Raw genomic sequence first — 18,155 nt, 5'->3', positions numbered from 1 at the left:
AGCCAAAACTGATTTGCTTTAAGCATAATGGTAACCTATTCAAGAGCTTTACTGTACCAAACATGAACAGAAGGACTAAAGCAACTAATTTATTATTCAGAAGAGGTCAAAAAAGCAAAAGCTGCTTTCTAACAAGGAAATTGAAAAAAAAAGTAAGAAGGTTCAAATCCACATTAACTTATTCTTGTTTTTATCATTATTATTGTTGTATTTTATTGCCTGTAAATCCATACCAGATCAGACTGTGACTGGAAATATATTCACTACAGTAATCCCTGGAGTGAAAATCTCCCCCAGTTTACTTAAAACAGTGGGTGTAAACTCTTCCCCTTCAGATGAGTAATAGTGTCACAAGCACTGTGAGATTCTATACAGCTCACCATAACTATGTTTTCAATCAGGTCTCCTATCAACTTTGTCAGACTGGGCAAACTTTCTCCTCTGAATAACCACTCAAAAAAAACCTTCCCTGAAAGCAATAACAAAATAACAAACAAACAAATCATAAACCCACCTCTCAGCACTCAGTCAGGCAGAAAGAGCCATCTGATTCACCTTCCAGAAGATGCGTGTCAGTATTTCCTTTATTAAGAGTAGCTTCACAGCTCTGAGCTGTCTGAGGGCTTCCCAGGTAACTGTTCCCATATATCTTAAAATTTACTAACTCTTAGCTTCAGTGCCAACATTTCATTTCTTCTGTACTTGCTAACAGCTATAATTATCCCTGTCTAGGAACATTCAAGTTTTAGTACCTCTTTCAAAAAGAAGCTTTCATTCAAAAAGGCTTGAAAACCTCATATGAGTATGATTGTTAGTTCTATTATAACATACCTACTGTAAATGTCTAAACTCTAAACTTCTATTCGCAACCCCATTATGGAAGATTTCTCCTGTTCTCTTAGGAAAAAGAGCTCCTACTCTGCAAGACTTTGTGCCATCTTCTCACAAGTTACTTTTACATTAGCAAGCTTATCTTCCAAGCCTACATGCAGTAGGTCAGACAAAATCAGACAATGTACCAGCAGTCTTTTGAGGAACTATAAGGTTCTGATTACAGGAGTTTTCTATTCATGGTACAGATAATAAACATTTGCTTCATGCCAGAGGTATGAATATGTTGTTCTCATACCCCTTTATGCCATCCTCCCAAAGCACAAGCTTGCCAACGTTACATGGAGGCTCTGTTCACAAGTCTGTGAGTAATTCCAGCTACATTCCTTGCATGCCCAGTGGAGCTCTCCAGATCACAATCTTAAGCATTCCCATGCCATGTGGTGAAGATATAATGTGAGAGCTTCGTGCTGTCAGCTGTCCCCCATGGGCATGTAGAACAGGCATTTGCATGTGACAAGCAAAGTGTCTCCAAGTATCTCAAGTAGCCAGGCTACCCAGGATCTGATGCTGTACCTGCCACATAGATGCAATCAGAGGAGTGGTGGCATGCTGAGGTTTTGTAACTGCAGGGTAGAGAGAGCTTTCACACAGAGTCTGACGTTTGGGGCAGGACAACAGTAAATTTCTCTCTGCCAAATCCTGTCAAGTTTCAAGTGGGTCCTACCTTTCAAAATGAATCACAGCTATCAGGGAATCCCCAGAGAGCCTCGGAAAGCTGTTCAATTTCAAAATTCATGTCTCAATTTGCTGCATTAGTCAGGGATATTTTTAAAAAACTGTGGCTTATCTCTTAATAGAATGCAAGTTTATCATAGTGAAGTGTGAACTGCTACAACTCCTACAACTCCTGCTCTATACAAGCCCTTCCTTTTTGTATCCCTTATGCATGATAATATTTTCTATCATGTAGATCTAGTAATAGTAACTTGAGGCATGAGTAACTTCAAGCTAACGAAACTCCATAAATAGAAATGCACGGATCAAAAGTAAGTGAAACTTGCATTTGAGCTTCCACAATCAGAGAGCTCAATAAGGATTTAGGGAACACTCACAGGAGTTCTGCCTAGCAGGCTGTTAAAACTCAAAGGCAAAAGAAAAGGAGTAAGGCTCAGTTACCAAACAAACTGACAACTGCAAAACCATAGCCCTAGCTAAAATGTTAGAGGTACAAGATCAAAAAATCACAAGCTCCCCCCTCTCCCACCCTCAAAAATTAAATACAAGGTGAGATTCTGGTTTTCTCCTTTAATATAAATGAACTAAAGTGCAAGCTTCACTTTGCTTTTTTACAGTCGAAAAATACCACTTAAGACCTAACTATATTATTATATTAAATACAAATTTAAGCAAGAATTTGCATACACAAAGGCATGATTTGCACATGCTGCCAGAGGAAGAAAACAAACAAAAAAAACCCCAAACACCAAAGTAAACCAAAACCAAACCAAACAAACAAAAAACCCACAAACAAAACAAAACAAAAAAGGCATAATCTTTCAGATACCTCTATGTGAGTTACATTTTAAAGGTAACAAACAAAAAAGAAAAAAAAGAGATCTTACCACACTGAAATAAACTGATTCTTTCCGGATAACCCTTCTCTGAACTGAAAGAAAATACGAAAGATCTACCCTTGAAACAGATACTTTAGCACAGAACTGTTTGTTACTTGATTTAGTGGCTATAATGATTAAGCACACACTATTCTGGAAGCATCCAAGAAGAATTATGCTAACTGGCACGAAGCAGAAAAACAAAAGACCTTTCCTGCCAGACAGACCTTTGGAACATTTATTATGGGACACTTTTCTGGGGGCAGATTTACTATTAAATATTATGTTATAAATATATTACAAACAAACATTTACATTGTTTTTAAAAAGGGCAAAGCATCTATTCTCTTGGCTTTTGTGACTGGCAACTAATTACAGTCAATGTGACTGTCAGCAGACATACAGAAGTCAAGAACACTTAGAAATTGCAAATTTGTGTCAGAGAACACCATGGTTAACACATTTACTACAACGTAATGAAAATTTCTCATCTTTTCTGAGTATTTACAGTCACAAAGACCAGTCACTAGCTACAGCAGAAGTCACTCTATCACAGAATCATTAGGGCTGGAATGGACCTTTGGAGATCATCTAGTACAACTCTCCTGCTAAGGCAGGGCCACCCGGAACACATTCCCCTATCTTCCTTTTGTTGCTGACATACTTGTATTGTAGAAGCCCGTCTTCTTGTCCTTGATGTCCTTTGCCAGGCTCAATTCTAAGTGGGCCCTGGCCTTCCTATCGCATCCCTGCAGGCCCTGATGACGTTCCTATACTTCTCCCACTTGGCCTGCCCCCTTTTTCTCCTCCCATAAATTTTCTTCTTGAGTTTAAGAAATCACAGGACTCATTCATATCTTTGATTTTCAGAGAGGGACACACTCCTTGTCTAAAATGGAATTGAAGCACAATTGGGAAAGGTAGATCCTAAATTTCTGAAACAGATGTGGACTGGTAAGCAAGGTGGGAGGGGAAGCCAGTATTTAATAACAGGCTTTCAAGACCTTTTCCCCTATACACAGGGCTTAGTTTTCAGAGATGATGAATTGTTCTTCGTGGTTTCTACAAGTCCACACACTCACAGTGACAGGAACCAAATGCTAACAAGCTGATACATAAACAACAGTTACTGACTTCTTGCCTCCCCATTGTTCTTCTCTATACCCCTTACTCTCCAGGCAGTAAGTGCAGTTCCCCACTATGCAATGTGTGTTTCTGCTTCACATACAGCAATGCAGGCCACCCAGATGCTGTTGCTGCAAGCTTAAAAACAGAGTTTTACCTGCTTTCCCAGTAAGGAAAGGGTCCTTCCTTCATGCATTCACACTACTATTTTGAGTCTGAATACACCTTAGGGCATCTGCCAACAGATACAAGAGTTATGGAAGAAAGGACAGACAGAGCAGTTAATGGGTATTAGCAGGTAAAACAAAAAACCAAAGAAACTCCAAAAACCAAAACACCAATAGAAGAAGTCCAGAAAAAAAAAAAACACGACGACAAAGTATCCCATGTACTGAGATTAGCAGAATATGCTTTGTAAGGTCATTTTCTGTACTTCCTGCAAAGTGCACAAATACTCCAAAACCACACCTTATGTCTGTTTCCTCGTCCATGAACTGTTTTACAGTAACATTTACAGAAACAGCGCCGTATCCAGGAAGATCAGCACCACAGTCCCTTTCCTCCATACCCCAGAATCATGGATTTGTGCTGTTTCAACTGCCAGGTCTTGTATCACTTCCTCCACTTCAGCACAGTATGCCAGCATACTGTTAGTCAAGGACATAATCACAGTGACGTGTAGCAGCTAAGGAGCAGGTTGGATGAGGCCTTGGGTGATACAGTCTAGTGTGAGGTGTCCCTGCCCATGGCAGGGGGGTTGGAACTTGATGATCTTAAGGTCCTTTCCAACCCTAACTATTCTATGATTATATGAATGAGAAGTTAAACCATACTCTTTTGCCACATGGGGCAGTGCTCGGCATGAATGTCCAAGGGTCAGACACTATAACCAACTACTGGCAGGCAAGGACATATACCAAGATGTTTAGAGACACAAATATCTCTCCTATATGCGTCAGTAAGCTTGAGGAGCAAAGGAACTTGTAAAAAAAATGCAAAATAAGCATTCCTTGAGGGATCCAAGGAAATACAATGGCAAACTGGTGACCACAAAATCAGACTGCAAAACATAAATTTACTAGCAAACTTGATGGTTTAAAAAACCCACTGATTCATCTTTTTCCTTTCTAGAACCTTTATGTTCAATAATAAGACTAAACGGCATTTACAGAAGTTCTAATACATATTCTTTCTGTGCCTTATTTCTCATTAAGACTTTAAATCACAATAAACTGCCTAACAATATTCTGGCTATAGAAAGTTTCATTTCTACATTACAACAGTCCTAATGCTACCTACCCATTTGTTGCAAGTTTACCTTAAGCTGATATGTAAAAAGTGTAATACAGACCTCTTTCTTTATCTGAACAGTTCTGAAGTAAAGGCTGCAGATAATGTCTGTGCTATCATGCAGTATTAATTAAGCTGTATTTATGGTGGCTCAGCTGTTGAAACAGAATTGTGTAATGCTTTTTTAGCTGTGCTTAGTGTCTCAGTACTTCTGTGTCCACATGTAAACTTAATTAAGCCCAGTCCTGCACATACCCATGTGAAAATTCAGAGGACAATCCATAGAAGCAAGCATAATTCATTACTTCCTGCTGACCAGCACCAATACGCAGCACTGCTTTAGCGTCCTCACAGCACCATTCTCTCCCATTGACTCTCACAGCCATTCCCAACTATATACTTGATCTGATCAAAGGTCTATTCATTCTTCCACACTCTTGCAGAAGGTATGCTTGTATGCTTTAGACACTATTGTCAGACAAACCCCACACTTACTACACAGATTCATCTACAGAATGGGAAAAACATCCCAGCTTGACAGAGCTGTACCTTAGATCTTGCAATAGCGTCCTTACAGAAACGTACTATATTAACAGAAGTCTGTTGGCAATGCTCAGGCTCCATGGCAGTTTTTGAACATCAAAGTTACATTAAGACTTCGGTTCCATGAGATTTCTAAGGACAATTAAACCACTGTTCTGGTCAAATCAAGGGTAATATGAAAGATAAACCAGGCTGTCCAGGGCCTTTCCCACATTTGTTCATTTGTTTTGAAAGTCTCCAAAGACAGAAGGTCCACAACCTCTTTCCCAGAAATATGCATGTTTATGTTTGTAAAATAATATGCAATAAGCATAGAATTATAGAATGGTTTGGGTTGGAAGGGACCTTCAAATGTCATCTAGTCCAACCCCCACCTATATATTTTATATATTGATTTTATATTTATATGTGTGTGTATGTACGTGCATAAATCATCTCAATAGCTGCCACTGTCTGTGCCCTCTTCAATCTTACCTTCAACAACAGAAGCATCTTGACTCCTCCAGCACACTAAATGTTCTGACTTCCGAGTGGTAGCAGATCCTCTGTGCAGGCTTTCCAGATGCCAAAGAGCCACTCCACAACACTATGCTGCAGCCTTAGCGATATCGGCTCTTCTCAACACCAGCATGCAACAAGCTGCAAGTTTCGTGGAGAAGTGATTGAGAGCAGCCCTTCAGAAAAGGACTTTGCCGTGCTGGCGGATGAGAAACTGAGCATGAGCTGGCTTCCGTGTGTGCTTGTAGCCCAGACACTAATCGTGTGCTGGGCTGCATTACAAGGAGCACGACCACTTGGTGTACTGTGTGCAGTTCTGGTGTCCTCAACATAAAAAGGACATGGAGCTGTTGGAACAAGTCCAGAGGAGGGCCACGAGGATGATCAGGGAGCTGGAGCACCTCTCGTATGAAGACAGGCTGAGAAAGTTGGGGCTGTTCAGCCTGGAGAGGAGAAGGCTGCGTAGAGACCTCATAGCAGCCTTCCAGTATCTGAAAGGGGCCTATAAGGATGCTGGGGAGGGGCTCTTCATGAGGGACGACTGTATGTAGCAACAGGACAAGGGGTAATGGGTTCAAACTTAAACAGGGGAAGTTCTGGGTAGATATAAGGAAGTTCTTTACTGTGAAGGTGTTAAGGCAGTGGAACAGGTTGCCCAAAGAAGTGGTGAATGCTTCATCCCTGGTGCTGTTCAAGGCCAGGTTGGACAGACCCTTGGGCAACATGGTTTAGTATGAGGCATCCCTGCTCATGGCAGGGTGGTTTGAGCTGTATGATCTTAAGGTCCTTTCCAACCCTAACTATTCTACGATTCTGTAAGGCGGTACAGTAAGTATTAGTTAAACATGTGATGAAACAAACATAACACTTCTTGGAAGGAACAAGACACCCTTTCAACTGTGATATTTTGTCATCTTCATTGTGCCTAGTCTGCTAGTAAATGGATAGAATTTTTTGCCTGCTGACTTTGCATCCAAAATCTGAAAGTCTCTAGTGGCAAAACATGACTAAAACCTTAAGTAAAGGTTTCTGACAACAGCTGTAATATGGTGGCTATAGTTTCTCTTGCATCTTTGTTTTGTTTCATAACCCAAACCAGAGGAGATTTTTCTTATCCTTGAAAATAAATGAGAGTCTGACACAGAACCAATAAATTGAGGCTAACCAAAATTTATTGTTCAAACTCAATTAAAACTTCACCAACATGAACTACTGATTCTGGATGTCACATAGTTTTGTCACTTCACTGCTGGCTCTTAAATTTTATGGCCAATGATCCAAAATGCCTCACCTAAGAAAGAGAGGGCTCCCAACCTCAAGGAGTTTCCTGGGACAGCATGCTGACTCAAGAGGGGAATCCCCTAATGCAGGCCTCCTGCTCTGAGAAGGAACGGTTCCAAACAGCTCTCCACAGGCCAGAGAGGGACTCTTTATCAGGGACTGTACTGACAGGACTAGGTGCAATGGGTTCAAACTTAAACAGGGGAAGTTCAGGTTAGATACAAGGAAGAAGTTCTTTACTGTGAGGGTGGTGAGACACTGGAACAGGTCGCCCAAAGAAATGGTAAACAGCCAATCCCTGACAGTGTCCAAGGCCAGACTGGACAGGGCTTGAAGCAAACTGGTCTAGTGTGAGGCGTTCCTGCCCAGGGCAGTGGAGCTGGAACTGAGTGATCTTAAGGTCCTTTCCAAGCATAACAATTCCACAATGTTATTCAGTGAGCCCAGAAACTAAGCATGTGCTTAGGCACTAGCTCAGAGCCTAGCAGCTATGTGGCTCTCTCGGATTCAGGAAGATAGCCCAGCACAGAAACATGTTCAACTTGCATGCTCTCCTCTGAAGCAAGAGAGTGTATACATGAAAAAGTGATGCAAGCATATGTTCTTGCTGACTAGGGAACAAGTGAACATGGTTCACAGACGCCAGACACACAGGTTGCATGAAAAGGGGCAAAAATAGGACAAATGTCCACTACTATGCCCAGTTCCCTTTTGAGCATTTGTAATGCAGTATTAGCCCCTTATTTTCAGAATAAATACATGTTGAACATGTTCTGTTACAGTCTCCCACTAGATAGTTCAATAAACACATCATAATTCACAAGAGACAAGTCAATCTTTTTGCTTGAATTCAGTAACTGAGGTACTTTTTTTACAACCGTTTGGACCCATTTACTGCAAAGGTATACACAATACACTCTCCCATAAGACTGCTACACCCTCCCTTTATCTTCATGTATCTATCTACTTCACACTCCTTCCTGATAAGTCTTTCTCTGCTTGGATCTCTCTGTGTCCAGAAGTCTAGAAATCTGAATGGTTCCCAGGGCTGAGGCTGTTTCCAAGCTGAGCAGTAACTGCAGACGCCAGATATGCTTGCAACTGAAGAGCTTACCACATTACTTCAAACATCCCTAAAGGTACTAAGACTCCACAGACTCAGGTAATAACTGAGTATCTTCCCTTCTTTCCCTTAATAATGAGAGTGATATATGTGGAAAAATGCATTTCTAGCTGCATTATATCTGCACTATAGAACATGAGATGAAGAAAATGCAGCTTGTCTTTATGTGTGGCCTTGTCCAAGCCATTTATGGAGGCTCACAAGACCACTGGCACCTTTTCCGGAAACCTTTGACTCAAAGCAGAGCCATCTACCAATGGGAGCCACATGCAGTGGGGAAGTGTGCTTCAGAGTAGAACCAATTGTAATGAGTGGCAGATTTACACCCTGTTGTAAAGGATTAAACATGGGAAAGAGACACAGAGATACATTTGTAGTTTAGGATCTCTAGAAATTATATACTTTTAAAAATAACCCCAACACTGCTTATGTATCTTTTAGGTGTTTTCTCAGTGCACCTCAAAATACCAGCTGCTAGATTCTGTTAAATACACCTGACTGTTCTCACTTGCAAGATCAAATGAAACTTAGACCTTCTGTGTACAGAAATAAGACAAACGCCTTTTCAATTTTTACTAAAATGTTTTAATTATATATAGATATAAATAATGTTCCATGGAGCCTAAGTATTTTTATGGAAAACCTTAAAAGTGCAAACAGCATTTCCATAGGCCATTGCAATGTCAGAAAGGTGCTCGTTTCTTACATAACGGGGGGAAAGTTTTTCAGGCAAACAGCTTTAGCCCTCATGCTTAGCCAGATTTCTGCACCACACACTTCCATGGTGGATCCCATGAAAACAAAGGGTTGGGCGGTGGCTTTTTTTTTCTTATACAAGTATAGAATTCACACAGACTTCGTTTCTAGGCCTTTGTAAACCAAGTCAACAACTGTGCTGCCCTGATTGCTGCTGCCACTCATTCCAGACATGCTTTTGCACTGGATCAATTCTGCCTGTGAAGAACTGAGCTATTCTCTACAGCATTAGACATGTCCTGTGTAAATCGGTGCTGCAAGAGTGTCTTCTGCATTCAGTATGCAGAACTGCTGCACAGATCTGCCTCCACTACATAGCAGGAATGCAAAATGCTCCTCATTATGAAACAATTATCTCTGCCCTTTGAATAGTGTTCCAGGTTCTTCAGCAGTAAATGCAGGCAGAGAAATGTTTAGGTTCAAAAAAGTAAAATAGATGACAAAATACACAAAGTATCCTTTCACAGGGACACTTTCCATTCAGCTATTACTACTATCCTGGATTTACACACACCGTACAACACCAGATAAAGGAGAGCTGCTGAGGAAGACTTTCAGTCACTCTTTCAGATCCCCAGTTCAATAAAAGTGTTTTGTCTATTGAGCTGATGTTAAGCCAAGTCTTGAATTTATTCTTACACAAACACAGTAGCCCCTAGGTTGTTCCAGCACATAGCCACATATTGTTCTGGCTTGCCTACACTCATTTGCTGGCCACAGGAGAGCTAGGAAGTTAGCATCTCCCAGGCCAGCACTATAGATGGAAGCCAGTAATTTCCTAAATTGTTCCACCTTGCCTACACTCATTCGTCATAGGAGAGCTGAGCAGTTAACATCTCCCAAGCCAGCACTAAAGGCAGACATCAGTAGCTTCTTATCCCCCATACTGGAGGAACTGAGCAGCTTCTGCCACGAATTCTAACACAGCCTGCTCTCCCTTGTTTGAAGATAAGCATCACTGTCAAAACCCTAAAGCCTGCCTGACAATACTACCTAAATAAAAAAATCCACCCACTAATCTGAGTTCAAAGACACCTGGTGATGGTGATTCTCCCTTGGACATCTGTTGTACAGGTTAGTCACCTCACTATTAAAGATGTATGGTGGTTTGGATTTGTCTGCTTGAACTTTAGTCAGTACTTCTACCTCTATACATCAAACCTTCCTGAAGCCCAGAAGCCCAGATACATTACATGTCTGTGGTTACTTTTACAAGCTGTACTTGGAATCTTGCAAAACACAATCGTGCCTGCCATTGCTTTTAATGTCCATCTCCTTTGCTCCCTGAATCAGCTAGTCTATCACTTTTTTTCTTGGGAACTTTGACTAACCTGTCTGCCATTATTCATACTTCGCCATTTGTCTTTTAGAAGTAACCACAAAAAAACCAAGCACTTTCCCAAATCTCCTTCCCATTCTAGTAACTCTTTCCAGTTTAACACACAACTGAGCTCTGCAGACAGCTCTTTACTGACAACCAGTCACAAAAATTATGAAGTTGCTCACTGAATTTGTTGAAAATCATACTTCTCACTTAGTGAACATTCGAAAACAGCACTTTATCATTGTATGCAAAGAAGAAAAAAACAGAGGTGCTAAATGGACACATTTAACAAACAGTAGCGGATCATTAAACACATGCTTCTAAGATGACATGCCTTTATGGCAAGTAGATCCTTTTTCATTCCTAAGGTACATAGTTTAAGCTATGCTACTCACAGATCCCCCCCCCCCCCAAAGTTTTTTAACATTTTTTAACTCTTCTGAATGTTAAACCTCTAGCTTTCTTGATAACATGTTTACTGTCCCCTCTAGTATCACCTTCTTACAGAGGTTTATTTCCACTTGCTTTGCCACTGAACTAAACTTATTCTGTTAACTAATGTCCTCCATTTTTTCCTCATTGAATGACAGGTGTAGGAGAGAAGCAGTTCTCTGACTGCCCACTATGACCATAACTTAGTAGGTTCACCTGTCAGGCTTTACATTCCAGGGCTGTGAAATATAATTCCATTTATATTTCCATTACTGGGAGGAAAAAACACAACTGAAAAGAAAGGCAAGCTATATAGCGCATCACAACCAAATTCTGCTGTGGGTGGCAGCAGGCACATTTTGCTTTTAGTTCATGTAGTTCACATATAGTTCTTTCTCCCAAAGACAGAAAGAATGTGGCTGTGAAATGAGTGTTCCATTTCTTCTTGTAGGAAAATGTAGGCTGCTTGTTCAAAAATATTTTAGAATCCACAACAAGGGCCTGGGGCCAGCACACACATTTATGACCACACAGTAGGTAGCAGGTTACCTAGCAACAGATGTCGTTCCTGCTTCAAAAATTGCTTCAGTAGCATCACAGTTTAAGCCCAGCCAGCAACTAAGCACCATGCAGCCACTTGCTCACTCCTCCTTCCCCAGGTAAGATGGGCAGGAGAATCAGAAGAGTATAAACACCCAGGTCGAGAGGAGAACAGTTTAATAACTAAAATTAAGTAAAATATAGTGATAATAGAAAGAATACCAACAATAATGATAATGGTAATAGTAGGAAACAACAAGAGAATAAATAAAAGCACATAAAACCCAAGTGACACACAATACTATTACTCACCACTCACTGACCAATACCCAGCCTGACCCAAGCAGCGATCTTCCCTTCCGGGTAGCCCCCTCAGTTTCTATGCTGGGCATGACGTGCTGTGGTATGGAATACCCCTTTGGCTAGTTTGGGTCAGGTGTCCTGACTCTGCTCCCTCCTGGCTTCTTGGGTCCTTCCTCACTGGCAAAGCATGAGAGACTGAACAGCCTTCGACCAGGCTAAATGATACTGAACAGCAACTAAACCATCGGCATGTTATCACTACTGTTCTCAGACTAAAACCAAACCACAGCACTGCAACAGCTACTAAGAAAAAAAATAACTCTATCCCAGTCAAAAAAGGACAAGTAGTGTCTAAAATGGAAAGATAATAAATTAGAAAAAAAACCCAAAACAGACTAGCAGTTGCACTTGGAAGCATTTTGCCCCAAGGAGTTATTTTCTCTAAAGTTGCTGAAAGCATTTGCCAAAAGCAGATACATGGTATCAACACAGGCGATTGAAAGAAGACTGAATATGCTGTAACACAGTAAGACTCTAATCTATTACTTCAGCAAAAGAAGTTGCTACTTTTGCAACTGTTGTCAGGAAAGGAAGTACACCTAAAATGACATGCTATGTAATAAAATTTATAAAAGACTTTAGATCTCGTATCATCACCATCACAAGCTGATTTATTTGGAATTTCACCTGGACAGGATGTAATTTATCAAGTTTTCAGGGAAATGTTTCACTAGTCAGTGCAATCATATCACATATTCAAACCTGTATGTACAGATCACTTAAACTGGTAACATTGAGCACGTTCTTGGAATTCCTGTGATGTGACTATTACACTGAAGTTGTAAATGACAATTCAAAAAATGAAGAAATATTAATTTCCAATATATGGAAAAACTAGAGCTAAGCTACCAGAACTAACAAGGTTGGGGGGAATATGTGCTGTGCTTACAAAATAATTAACACTGATTCCCTCTGCAAAGCTTCCCAGTTGTAAACCAAGCTCCTGAGCTCAGCACTTTCCAGTGCTGTGTCTACAGTATTCTGCTAGTATTTGCAGGAAACAAAGATTAAAAGATAGAACATTTGCAACTGAGCCAGTAGCTATGTTTGCTTAAGGTACGTGCCAGTTGGAAACATAGTTATCATGGAAGTTGTGACGCTGTTACACAGGACTTCGAACTACTTCACCTTCGACACCGAAGGAGTCAAAGAAGCTATACTGGACACATGGTAAGTTGTCTCTTTTAAGACAGGCAGTCTGACTCAAGATGGCATCAGATTATTATTTCTATATATAAAGATTAATACATGTATTTGCATGTGGTATGTGGTCATATATATACATATGACCATTCCATACCGCATGCAATGGGTCTGAGGCCACAACTTTGGGTCACAAGCACAAGACTTCTCAAGTGACTTCAGGGCTCCCCAAGCACTCTCTCAAAGACTCACGTCCGGTTCTGCAGGAGCATGCCAACCTCAGAGCCTTGCTATCACTCCTGAAGTTGCCACTGCCCTTTGCCCAGAGCAGAGCTGGGCACACCTGCCCCATCAGAAGGGAGGTGAGTTTGAAAGGACTAGGCACTACCACTTCATGTGCCAACCTCACACATATCCTGCCTGCCCCGAGATACTGAAAAAAGCCAGGCCACCCATTGCAGCACGGTGGAGAGCAGCGGCAGCTTTAGATGAATTCAGACAGGAACAAGTCCCGTCACCAAAATCCCTCCCAGGGGCTGACACAGCCCCAACCCTACTGCCAAATCTAAGGGCGCAGGAACAGGACCACGCACTTACTTTGTCTTTCGTGGCAGAGGGGACAGAGGTCGCCAGCTGCTTGGAGCCCTTGTTGAGCTTCTTGCCTGTTACATCGCGGCCACCGCCACCCTCGATCTTGATAAGCCGATGCTTCGGGGAGATATACTTCACGTCGGGTGGCGTGGCCGGGCGGCGCTCGCTGTGGCTGCGAAAGAGCTGAGGGGAGCCGGCTGCCCCGGCGGTGGGGGACGCGGCACAGCATGAGGAGGAGGAGAAAGCCCTGGGGGCCGCCTCGCCCAGATCCTCCGGCACCGAGTAATCCGGGCGGCACATGGCACGCAGCTTCAGAAGCGAGGAGCCGGGTCCGCTGTAGGGGTCCTCGAAGTCGCGGTCTTTCTGTGCTCGGTAGGCGCGGAGAAGGTCGCTGGTGTCGTCGCGCAGGCGGCGGCGCGGGAAACCGGGCGACGTGTGGTGGTGAAGGTGGAGGTGCGGCGGCCCGTCGGGGCGGGGCACGCTGCCGGCACCGTTCCTCTTCTCTCGATAGTCGGGCCGCGGAGGCTGAGGGGGACTCTTGGTTTTGTTATTGCTCAGGCTGAAGTACTTATTCAGCCATTTTGCCATCGTCTCCCCGGGCCGCGGCCCCTCAGCACCGTGCGCTGCCTCCGGCGCCCGGCGCGCCAGCCCCACTCAGCGCTGGCGCCCGCATGGAGAAGCAAGGCAGCGGGGCCCCCCGAACGCCCCGCTCTGCACACACGCCACTCCCCCGCCCCGCTTAGGCCCCCACCCCCGTCTTCCCAGCGCGTCGAAATCCGGCCCGGCCCAGGCCCTGCGCTCCCTCACGGCTCTCGCGAGCGCAACCCGATCCCCTCACAGCGCCAAGCGGCCCGGCCTGACCTCAGCACGCACCGGGGAGGCGGGCCCCGCAGCTGCAGGCAGGCCTCGGCCCGCCCACAGCCGGGGCCGGGCCGGATGGCTGCGGGGCGGGCCGGGAACAGGAAGGGGAAGGGAAAGGAACGGGAACGGGAACGGAGGCGGGAGTCTGTGCAGGATTGCTGTCTCTTTTTGTCGCGGTACGCTGCAGCCAGGACGATGTGGGGTCAGGCACTGCCTACACAGGTCGGGCTTGGGCTTTTCTAGTGCAGCTGCGGCTGTGTCCCCCTTCCCATCAGTGGGGGGGGGGGGCGGGGGGCTGTCTTTAGCCTGGGCTCAGATGGCCCCTACGAAAGGGCACCAAGCCCCAGTTTTCCTAGGTTGGAGGAGATGACCCCTGCTCCTTTACTCTGCTCTTGTGAGAGCCCACTTGCAGTACTGTATGCAGGCCTGGTGTCTTAAAAGGACATCGAACTGTTGGAGCAAGTCCGGGGGAGAGCCACGAGGATGATCAGGGGACTGGAGCACCTCTCGTATGAAGACAGGCTGAGAAAGTTGGGGCTGTTCAGCCTAGAGAAGAGAAGCTGTGTGGAGACCTCATAGCAGCCTTCCAGTATCTGAAGGGGACCTATAAGGATGCTGGGGAGGGACTCTTCATGAGGGCCTGTAGCAGTAGGACAAGGGGTAATAGGTTCAAACTTAAACAGGGAAGTTCAGGTTAGATACAAGGAAGAAGTTCTTTACTGTGAGGGTGGTGAGGCACCAGAACAGGTTGCTTGAAGAAATGATGAATGCTCCATTCCTGGCAGTGTTCAAGGCCAGGTTGGAAAGAGCTTTCGGCAGCAAGGTCTAGTGCAAGGCATGCCTGCCCATGGCAGGGGAGTTGGAACTAGTTGATCTTAAGTTTTTTCCCAATCCTAATCATTTTATGATGCAAAGCACACAGGGCACTGTGTATTTTGTTAGTAGGTGCTTTTCCCCTGTGTGTTCCTAGGTAAGGACGAGTCAAATGCAGAGATGATACCTGTGTGAATCATGCTGCTCAGCTTCCATATTGCTGGGAGGGTTTGGGATCTTCTGGACCACCATTGTTGTGACCAGTTAGTATTGGTCTATCTTTCTCCATCTACCCAAAGGTAAATATCTAACATAGCAGGTTTTCCCAAGTTCAGGTGATAGCCTTACCTGATTCTTTAGTCTCCATCCCAGTGCTGATTCTGTCTGGCCTCAGAGGAGGCTAGAGGCACTGAATATGTAAGTGAGGATATGAATATCATTAGGCTGATGTCTCCAGGTCCACCTATGGCCTCTGTCACAATAAAGAAGTTCAGCAGACAAAAGAACTACCCAGGCCATAGCTTGGCCTGTGGTGCTTCCGTTGTGCTTGCTGGTCTGGAACAACCAGCCGAGTTCTGGCTGTACTGCACAGGTGGAATTCCGCTTCAAATAAAGGATGGAGAAGGCCTCACAATTACATCTTTTGAAGGCTTTCTTCATTCAAAATCCAAACTCATCCATACAGGCAATAAAAAATTATTTTCCATTTTGAATCATCTTTTTCATCCCTTTAATTCACAATGTTCCAGCTTATGACAGGGTTTTCCAGATCCCTTTTGCTTTATCAAGCCCATGAATGCAGAGACATGAGTAATCTGGGGACTTGCAACACAGGAGTTATTTTCATACGGTCAAAGCTCTGCACAAGGACATTCCAGTTTCATTAGGAGCCATGGACATGTTCTTAACAGCAAAAGTCCTAACATGGTTTCTGCACAGAAGGAAGGCCTGACACTAGAACTGAGATGTAAACCCATTTTGAAGAAGGGATAGGAAACGTTTGCAGTGTTTGGAGAGTGATGTGAAGATGTCAGGAGCTAGTCACATTTGCACTGCTGCTTTTCATCATCTGGGAGATGGATTTCTTATCTTCCTTTTTTTATATTTAGAATAGGGGAGGGAAGAGAAGAGGAACCCTTTATCTGCTTCTGTTTACCGGTCACCAGTGCCCTGTTGCATTTTGGCAAGATCCTATTTAGTTCGCTGTTGACACTGCTGAAGCCAATCATCAGTATTGCCTGTAGCATATTTTATACACCCACCCCCTGTCATCGGTTCTGAGGCCAGAATGGAGTGAATTTTCTTCATGAAGTAAAGACAGATTGGATTTTCACATGACGTTTTTATCTGGTTTTATGGACCATTTTAACCTTCCACTTGGCTGCACATTCTTTCTAAGAAGCTTCATTCTCTCTTTTGAATTATAGAATCATAGAATGGTTGGGTTGGAAAGGACCTTAAAATCATACAGTTCCAATCCCCTGCCATAGGCAAGGACGCCTCATGCTAAACCATGTCACCCAAGGCCCTGTCCAACCTGACCTTGAACACTGCCAGGGATGGAGCATTCACCACTTCTTTGGGCAACCTGTTCCAGTGCCTCACCACCCTTACAGTAAAGAACTTTTTCCATATATCTAATCTAAATGTAAGGGAATTCCTTGAGTTTGGTCATTAATATGCAACTTGTTCATGATAAGGGTGTCTGTATGTTTTAGTGACCTCCTGAGAACAGAGCTCTTCCACTATGAACACGGGGTTCAATTATAATTCTTTCCTGGCAGGAAAGCATTCCTACAGCATTGCCATAAGTTTGTGTGGGAAGAAAACCATGCTCCCTTTACTGGCTTGGGCAACCATTTCCGTTGCCCAAAAGAAAAAGCATTTCTGTTTTTAGACCCTCAGTTTTGTTCTCACACCTCTGACTGGCACATTCATCCTGTCAAACTTCAGGGTTTTATTTCAGATCAGTTTCTCAGCCTGAGCCTGAGAAGTGTCCTCTTTCTTGTCTGGCTACTACTGGGGTCTTTCAGGGGGTTGCAAGACTCCCAACAGTTTTTTCTAGGAATGGCATGTTCTAGGATCTTTATACAGGGGTGAGTTTTTGCCTTGAAGCAAGCTGAGTTTCAATTTCTTTGGAAATCAAAGGATCTCATTACCCAGAAGTCTAGCAGCTCCCTAATTCCTGTTCTGCCAGTCTTTCCACCAACGACTTGGCTCCAGTGTGGGAGGGGGAAGAAGGGTCCAGGAATACCTCAAACTCAGTACTGTACCTTGTGGCTTAATGCGGAACTACATTTTCTCACCTGCATTGGCAGCTTGGAGTGACGGAATGATGATAGTTCAGGGAAGCTTCTCTAATATTTCAGACGTTCCCTTAATTTACCTACCATTAGATCTCAGCAATGGTGAGGATAGGAAAGATGGGATACTGGATAACCCCAGGAAAAGCCAAACCTGGATAATATCTATGAATGAAAATAGAAGAATCTGAAAGACAGGCATAGCAGAGAAATGAACTTAATATTTCTATTACGTGTGAAGTATGCCAATCTCAAAGGTTGTTTCAGCTTGAGTCTTCAAGAACCACAGCATTCTCGGATGTGCACAGGGTGCTTTCCAACCTCAGTCTGTTAATGCAGGGTATATCTGCACCTGCAGAACTCTTAGTCTGTCTCCAAATGATTTTCACACAGCTTTTTAGAAGAAACACACTTCATCTTTTCTGAGTTTTGAATGGAGTTATGAGTTATGGTTGGTTTGTTTCTGAAATGTTTCTTTACTAACTATGGGTTTGGAGGGGTAGTGGTGAAAGGGAACTTTCTTAAAACTTCTCTGTGAAATTACAGAATAAAGTGTTATGATCTAAGTTGAACATCTGCTTCTGCTTGGCTCTGCATCTCTTGTAGTAGAAGTACCAGGAAAGGCTTTGCAATTTGTTCCAGCTTAGAGAGTGAGTAATAAAGAGATGCTTACCTCTGCTGAGACCAGATGAAGAGCTGGCATTTGATACATGTCTGTTATT

General features: G+C 43.5%; 1 protein-coding gene across 3 annotated transcripts in view; it reads right to left on the bottom strand.

Annotated features, from left to right (window-relative positions):
* SHB (SH2 domain containing adaptor protein B) overlaps positions 1-14,204 on the bottom strand; it is a 68,285-nt gene extending 54,081 nt beyond the window's left edge. For all 3 annotated transcript variants that reach the window (XM_062631736.1, XM_062631738.1, XM_062631737.1), the window contains exon 1: positions 13,463-14,204. In XM_062631736.1, coding sequence (XP_062487720.1) covers positions 13,463-14,044 — 582 coding nt within the window. In that variant the 5' untranslated portion in view covers positions 14,045-14,204. The remainder of the gene's footprint in view (positions 1-13,462) is intronic.
* Between the last annotated feature and the right edge of the window lie 3,951 nt (positions 14,205-18,155).

The sequence above is a fragment of the Pezoporus occidentalis genome, unplaced genomic scaffold, assembly GCF_034315485.1.
Source record: "Pezoporus occidentalis ecotype Australia unplaced genomic scaffold, CSIRO_AGI_Poc_V1 ctg372, whole genome shotgun sequence".
Taxonomy (NCBI): Eukaryota; Metazoa; Chordata; class Aves; order Psittaciformes; family Psittacidae; genus Pezoporus; species Pezoporus occidentalis.
The sequence above is the reverse complement of the archived record's forward strand: the minus strand, read 5'-3'. Positions and strand labels throughout refer to the sequence as shown.